Here is an 8,040-nt window from a genome sequence, read left to right as displayed (position 1 = left end):
TTGCCCAAACTTTTGCATCCCACTGTATTAGTATATTTTGTCATTAGTATAATATGAAATAAATTCTACATGTGTCAAGTCGTGTGCCAACATTTGCTGTGTAGTAGAACTGAGACATTAGTCATTATAAAAATTTATTTGAAATAATATTAAAATTCTCAAACAGAAAAACATTAAACATAAATATATAAAATATAAGTATTTACAGAGAGACAGGAATAAAAAGGACCCAGCTGCTCTCCAGACCAGGAACAGGGCTGAGGAGGAAATGCTCCATTGGAGACTGGTGTGGCCTCTTCAGGGACTCCAGGATGGCCAGCTCCACCGCCGATGGACCGCCCTGGGACCTGTCCCTCATCTGCCTCGGAGCTGTCCTCCTCTGTGGGCCTGTAAAACAGCACAAAACACAAAGAAATGAGAAGGCTGCTACTAGATTTTAATTTCAACATCGAAAAAAAACAAACAGGATATAATCAGATTGGTTGTAGACATTTAGTAAAGGTGATCACAAGGGAATCCCACCGAGTAAAAAGCTATCAGTGCTTGCTGTACATCTGATGCTACAATTACATACCTGTGGTGCAGGAGCTCAGGGACTGGGGAGCCAGGAGAAGCAACAGGGGATGCTCTGCTGCAGAATCAGTTGGTTCTATCACTACAGTATTAAATATTAATAGGTTGAATATAATAATCATAGAGTATACAGTGGTCCCTCATTTATTGCAGCAGCGGTTCTCAGAATAACTAGCCCCTCACCACGCAGTTTATACACTTTTTTTCCCCACACACAAGACCATTACTCACAGTTCTCACAATTGATTCTCAAAGTGCAAACCTTTGTAGATTGCAAAACGTAAAAGTATTATTATGCCGCGTTTTGTCTTCATCTGCCTGCCACTTTCGTGCGCCTTTTTCCCTCCCGGTGCAGGTGTGTATTTCCGAATGAGGCTCATAGTTATGGGTGTTTTTGTGCTGTTTTTTCTATTGGACGTGATGGTTCTCAAAACCAAACGTGATAAATTTGGCAAGTGCAGGAGACACGACACGGAGCAGACATGTCAATCAGGCTGCAGAATGCAATGCTGTACTGTGCAATAAAAAATAAAAAAAGCGAAGCAGTGACGGATGAGCGGGACTACTGTGTGCTGTTTATTAATAAACAATAAAATATATTCCTAAATGACAACATGCATAAAAGCAGAGCGGTATTTGTATGTCAGTGGGAAAATAGCGGTGGCTTGCTACCTTTTGTGCGGCTTCCCCGGGTCAGTGAAAACTTTCAAAAGAGAAATGAATGAACTTACCAGGTTGCCCGATCTCTTCACATATCTTCCTCCAAGCTCGGTCCTTTTTATTCCTGTCTCGGTACAGAAAGCAGCTGGTGTCGTACAGCTCCGGGTTGTTTGCTACGGCATTGATTAGCCTTCCCTCAAAGTATGAAGGGCTTTGGCTGGATCTGCCCCTTTGACCTAGGTCACAGCCACGTCACCAGGCTCCTGATTGGTTGTCGTGGCGCGATTTGACGCTGGAGTTCAGATTTTTCCAACTCGAGCGGTAGACGTGAAACGCGTGTATGCACAAAATGCAACACAAAAACTCACGCGCGTGGTTTTATTCGCGAGTTTTGGCGTTTTCGCGACGCAAATCTGCTCGCAATCACGTGTCATCGTGCTTTTCCATTGACTTTACATGTAAACCTGACGCTCTATTCGCGTCCATCGCGTTCGGTGTGAACACACCGTTAGAGGTTAGGGCAACAGATGCAAGTCTTCAGAGCAGTGACAGTGTGACTTTCGTTGTGCATACTTTAACCTGATTTCGTTTTCAGTTTTCTTACTTGTCAAAATGCATCATGAGTAAAAAACAATCCTTGACATGGTAATGAAAGAGTATTCTCAGCAAAGTTGAGTTAAACAAGTTTTAATGGAAGTTTAAGTTAAATCTTTTGATCTTTACTAATTTTGATTACATCAATGTGTTTTATTACATTAACCTAATCAAATCATGCCAATTCTGATGAAGCTCCTGACCCAGCCCAAGCTCTCTATGAAGACGAGGAAAAACTCCCCAGGGGGCCAGAATGATGGGAAGAAACCTCGGGAAAGCCAATTCAAAGAGAGATCCCCTTTCCTGGGATGGCTGGGGGGGTTACAGGAATTTCAGGATAGCAAAATTTAGAATCGGCCAAAAAAAACCCAAAAAACAATCTTTTCCTGTTAAAAAAAACAAAAAAAATGAAAGAAAGACAAAAAAAAGAAGGTTAGGCCATGTATCACACTTACATCATAAGATATGAAATGTGTGTGTGTGTGTGTGAGAGATGGCTTTATCTGAGCCAGGGGTGACGCTGGAGGTCCCCCAGCGTTGGGCGCTCCTCCGGGACTTCGGTTAAACACGCATCCAAGAAATTCTGGCAGTCTGGAAAGAAAGAAAGGGAGAAAAGATGAAGATGATAGTTCCAATGATCCAAGCCATCAGTGAATCTTGAAGTGTGATGTTTTCTTACGTGGGGACAGATGCTCGTTGAATTTCAGTTCCTTTTCGAGGAACGTCATGATATTAAAGTCCCCCACATGAAGCGCTTCGTACAGCACCACTCCCATTTGCCACACCGTGGTGGGTCCAGGCCTGTATTTTTTGCCCCAGTAACATTCGGGAGGGCTGTGGATAGGTGTACCTAATAAACAGACACAATTACAATTTCTTCTAAAACAAAAGGCACAAATTGCTACATCTGTGAAGAGCAGGAGCTGAATATGTTACCATAGAAGAAGCGGAACCGCGATCGCTCCGTAGCAAAGCAGCTCAGTCCGAAGTCAATGATACGAACTCGAGGCACATCTGAGCCGGTCTCAATCAGAATGTTGTCACTCTTGATGTCCCGGTGAAAGATGTGTTTCTCCTCCAGGTCCTTTGCTGCATCAACCAGTTGCTTCAGAATGACCTGGAAAAGATGAAAAAGACAGTAATGAGTCAACAGGTTGATGCTTCTCTGATACTCTGTGCTTTGATTGAATGCTGTACAGTCTAAGGCTCTTCCAGTCAACTTACCTTGGCCTTTCCTTCTGGTAAACATCCTCCATTTTCTCTTATGTAATCAAAGAGGTCCACCGCGGGGACAGGTCTCTCCTGCACCAGGATCAGTTCTGTGCCAAAGTCAAACCAGTCCAACAGAGACACAGGAGCCGACGTTCCCACTGATCCATCTGCTTCAGCTGCAAGCTTCAGCAAAATGGCCACTTCCACTGAGACTTCCTTCCCGTTTTCATCCTGATATATTACAACAAAGTGGATGATGAGGAACAGACGTTTCACAGGTGAACGCTGCACTCAGTCCAGGAATGTAAAAACAGTTCAAGTGTTGCACACTTACCGTCACTTGGATGGGGATTTTGTCCTTGGGAATGTGTTTGATGGCTACCTAAAAGACACAGAGCATTGGTGAGCATTTCCTCAGTATGACATCATTAAAGGTGTAAAACGGCACCTTTAATGCTCAGCTGACGATATTATCCGTTATCTGCATTACTGCCTGTCTTACTCCCACCATCTGAACACTTACTGGGAAATGATCTGTTATCCTGTAGCCAGCAAACACTGCTCCAAAGCCGCCCTTTCCTAGATGGTGCTCCTGCACATATCTGGCTTGGTATTCCCCTGAAAAGACACAAATGTTGTTTTACTACAGCTGTGACACAAATTACTCTCTGCTGTACCCTAAATGTTCATTTTGCTCTTCACCTGAGTATAAAAGCCAAGCTGCTTGCTACTTACGTTGCTGGTCGGCTGCTGAATTTTGGACGACGTTTTTGGTTTTGTCCTTTTTCTTTTTCTTGGGTGACTCTTTGCTGTCTCCCGCAGTCTTCCTTCTGCCATTTTTTGTGCACCCCTTTGTGTTTTGACTGCAGTCTGCAGATGTGGAAAACACCAAAAGCACATCAGCGTATTAGATCATACACACAAATATCTCCCAAACACTAATATCTTAAACCGAGCAACCAGCTGTGCACTTAATCTACCCCTCACTCAACTAATTAGCCTACCTTTACCAGCGTCCACGGAGGAAGACGCTTGCTCCCTGTCTCCACTCGTAGGCTCAGCAAGTTTAATCTTCTTTGGTGGACTGGTTGTGCTCGCTCCATCTTGCTGGGCCTTACGCTTCTCTGCTTTGACCTGATGTGTATCTGAGCTGGTGGAAGGAGCAGCCTGCTCAGTGACCCTCCTTCTTTTTACGGGGGTCTTCTTTTCAGGACTGGCCTTTCTTTTAGCCATCCTGCTCTTAGAGTCTATAAACAACAACAACACAGTAGTGAAAAAGAGTGCTCGACATCAGGACTGGAAGGATTTTGATGCCATTTTAGGGAGTATTGGTTAAATTATAATAACAAGTTTATCCTTTTGATAAAAAACAGAGCAACACCAGTCCATACTAGGTCTACTAAGACTTAGATCTTCATAACACTTGTTGATCTGTTTATAATTTAATAAGAAGTCGATATACCTACCTATAAATTTTGTTTTTTAAATTGTGCATTTATTCTTTATATAGTGTAACTACTCGACCTTATTTCTCTTTTTAAATCTAGAGGCAACCACGTTTTTGAGGTTGTATCAGCTTTCCATTTTCTATTAAAGTACATTAATTCATGTGTACTTTGTTTTCTAAAATAAAAACATCATAGTTACCCAATACCCCGTTGTTGTGTGAATAGCTATGGGTTAACTAGCTATTGGTGTTAATTTACTGATTAACTTATAAAACACATGCTCAATTTACTGAAAAAGTCCCACAGTGGCTTCCATCCTTATGTTGGTTTGTCCAGTTTACGGCAGAACACATCAAACCTGGGGCCCATGTCAGCCCTACTTGCGGCCGTATATTTAAGTGAAGAAATATAAAGCAATTTGGCACTTGAAGTGCCTTTTTTGTTAGGGGGGATTTATTTATTTTTGAGTCCAATGTTAAAATGCGTTCTTAAAAAAGTTAAAAAAAAAAAAATTAATATGAAGGTCGAACCCAGGTGTCAGCAACCTTTCTGATGATAAGTGCCATCTAAAATTTCCTTAGAAGTCAACGTGCCATATGATTGCATTAGCAATAAATTTAATAACGCTCTATATCAACAGTTACACACTACATAGACCAACTTTATAGAATTATATTTGTTCGCAGATGTTGGCACAGAGCAGATCAGCTATTTTGAAACAAAAAAATATACTTTTTTTTATCAGTAACAAGAACTCCATAACAGCAAATGAACTGTACAACAGAAAAGTATCTCCCAAACACTAATATCTTAAACCGAGCAACCAGCTGTGCACTTAATCTACCCCTCACTCAACTAATTAGCCTACCTTTACCAGCGTCCACGGAGGAAGACGCTTGCTCCCTGTCTCCACTCGTAGGCTCAGCAAGTTTAATCTTCTTTGGTGGACTGGTTGTGCTCGCTCCATCTTGCTGGGCCTTACGCTTCTCTGCTTTGACCTGATGTGCATCTGAGCTGGTGGAAGGAGCAGCCTGCTCAGTGACCCTCCTTCTTTTTATGGGGGTCTTCTTTTCAGGACTGGCCTTTCTTTTAGCCATCCTGCTCTTAGAGTCTATAAACAACAACAACACAGTAGTGAAAAAGAGCGCTCGACATCAGGACTGGAAGGATTTTGATGCCATTTTAGGGAGTATTGGTTAAATTATAATAACAAGTTTATCCTTTTGATAAAAAACAGAGCAACACCAGTCCATACTAGGTCTACTAAGACTTAGATCTTCATAACACTTGTTGATCTGTTTATAATTTAATAAGAAGTCGATATACCTACCTATAAATTTTGTTTTTTAAATTGTGCATTTATTCTTTATATAGTGTAACTACTCGACCTTATTTCTCTTTTTAAATCTAGAGGCAACCACGTTTTTGAGGTTGTATCAGCTTTCCATTTTCTATTAAAGTACATTAATTCATGTGTACTTTGTTTTCTAAAATAAAAACATCATAGTTACCCAATACCCCGTTGTTGTGTGAATAGCTATGGGTTAACTAGCTATTGGTGTTAATTTACTGATTAACTTATAAAACACATGCTCAATTTACTGAAAAAGTCCCACAGTGGCTTCCATCCTTATGTTGGTTTGTCCAGTTTACGGCAGAACACATCAAACCTGGGGCCCATGTCAGCCCTACTTGCGGCCGTATATTTAAGTGAAGAAATATAAAGCAATTTGGCACTTGAAGTGCCTTTTTTGTTAGGGGGGATTTATTTATTTTTGAGTCCAATGTTAAAATGCGTTCTTAAAAAAGTTTAAAAAAAAAATTAATATGAAGGTCTAACCCAGGTGTCAGCAACCTTTCTGATGATAAGTGCCATCTAAAATTTCCTTAGAAGTCAACGTGCCATATGATTGCATTAGCAATAAATTTAATAACGCTCTATATCAACAGTTACACACTACATAGACCAACTTTATAGAATTATATTTGTTCGCAGTTGTTGGCATAGAGCAGATCAGCTATTTTGAAACAAAAAATATACTTTTTTTTATCAGTAACAAGAACTCCATAACAGCAAATGAACTGTACAACAGAAAAGTATCTCCCAAACACTAATATCTTAAACCGAGAAACCAGCTGTGCACTTAATCTACCCCTCACTCAACTAATTAGCCTACCTTTACCAGCGTCCACGGAGGAAGACGCTTGCTCCCTGTCTCCACTCGTAGGCTCAGCAAGTTTAATCTTCTTTGGTGGACTGGTTGTGCTCGCTCCATCTTGCTGGGCCTTACGCTTCACTGCTTTGACCTGATGTGTATCTGAGCTGGTGGAAGGAGCAGCCTGCTCAGTGACCCTCCTTCTTTTTACGGGGGTCTTCTTTTCAGGACTGGCCTTTCTTTTAGCCATCCTGCTCTTAGAGTCTATAAACAACAACAACACAGTAGTGAAAAAGAGCGCTCGACATCAGGACTGGAAGGATTTTGATGCCATTTTAGGGAGTATTGGTTAAATTATAATAACAAGTTTATCCTTTTGATAAAAAACAGAGCAACACCAGTCCATACTAGGTCTACTAAGACTTAGATCTTCATAACACTTGTTGATCTGTTTTTACTGCTGAGTCCAAGAATAAACGTGTCACATTATTTTACCAAAAGACAAAGTGCGCCATTAACCTTTCTTTGATTAGACGTGTTGTAATTATGCCATTTTCAGTCAAACATACCAATATGGAAAAGAAATAGTACAAATTTATAAAAGACTTGCATAAGATGTGGCCTACTTCATACAGTGAATCATATCAGGCTTATATGATTTACTCATGAAAGTGGCCACTTTCTCATTACTTTCATATATTGTTTCAGTAAGTATCCAAAACATACAAGTTTCACACAAGACAGATACAAACTTTATAGGATTTATATATATCTTTTCCATATGGGTAGGATTCAAATGTTTCATTTTATACACAGACTGTCAACATTTTTAGAAAAGTAGATTCTGTTATTTGAGGGATTTTACCCAGATTTGATGTATTTGTTTACTTACTTTGATCTCCTGGATCTTTCTTATCTCCTGGATTTGTATTTTTTCTCGTTTCCTTTTTCATGTTAATTTTTGAGACCTTTTAAAAGGGAAAATGTCACCGTAACGAGGGAATACTTCTTCAAATGTGTGCACTTGTCTTTTCTAAACTGTTTAAGCGAGTTCCGTAAGTGAGCTTTCAAAATAAACTCAGGAGACTATGGCAACAGAACCTTGCCTTTCAATGACATCACCGACTGCCAGTAAAAGTGCTCCTAAGTAGTTTAAAGAAAAACACTGTGGCAGACAAATCCATAATAATTCATATAATTTAATAAGAAGTCGATATACCTACCTATGAATTTTGTTTTTTAAATTGTGCATTTATTCTTTATATAGTGTAACTACTCGACCTTATTTCTCTTTTTAAATCTAGAGGCAACCACGTTTTTGAGGTTGTATCAGCTTTCCATTTTCTATTAAAGTACATTAATTCATGTGTACTTTGTTTTCTAAAATAAAAACATCA

The 8,040-nt window shown here is 40.0% G+C and overlaps 1 protein-coding gene across 1 annotated transcript; it reads right to left on the bottom strand.

Annotated features, from left to right (window-relative positions):
* Positions 1 to 1,610: 1,610 nt before the first annotated feature.
* LOC146380592 (uncharacterized) lies at positions 1,611 to 7,722 on the bottom strand. The gene is made up of 11 exons (XM_084939791.1): positions 7,536 to 7,722; positions 6,665 to 6,907; positions 5,356 to 5,598; positions 4,044 to 4,286; positions 3,775 to 3,909; positions 3,563 to 3,657; positions 3,374 to 3,421; positions 3,052 to 3,270; positions 2,764 to 2,944; positions 2,507 to 2,677; positions 1,611 to 2,418 (listed from the first exon to the last, which is right to left on the bottom strand). Exons 1-11 carry the CDS (start codon positions 7,594 to 7,596, stop codon positions 2,327 to 2,329), a joined length of 1,731 nt encoding a protein of 576 aa, XP_084795917.1. The 5' UTR covers positions 7,597 to 7,722; the 3' UTR covers positions 1,611 to 2,326.
* Positions 7,723 to 8,040: the final 318 nt, after the last annotated feature.

The sequence above is a fragment of the Perissodus microlepis genome, chromosome 9, assembly GCF_051167445.1.
Source record: "Perissodus microlepis isolate ML-2025 ecotype Zambia chromosome 9, ASM5116744v1, whole genome shotgun sequence".
Taxonomy (NCBI): domain Eukaryota; kingdom Metazoa; phylum Chordata; class Actinopteri; order Cichliformes; family Cichlidae; genus Perissodus; species Perissodus microlepis.
This window is presented reverse-complemented; position numbering and strand designations above follow the sequence as displayed.

Bases quoted from the DNA above. Each gene is read 5' to 3' on its own strand.
- LOC146380592 (XM_084939791.1), bottom strand. From the start codon at position 7,596: ATGAAAAAGGAAACGAGAAAAAATACAAATCCAGGAGATAAGAAAGAT. The intron at 6,908-7,535 runs GTAAGTAAACAA...TGTTGTTTATAG, and splicing joins GAAAGATCCAGGAGATCAAA to ACTCTAAGAGCAGGATGGCT. The intron at 2,419-2,506 runs GTAAGAAAACAT...CTTTCTTTCCAG, and splicing joins CAACGAGCATCTGTCCCCAC to ACTGCCAGAATTTCTTGGAT.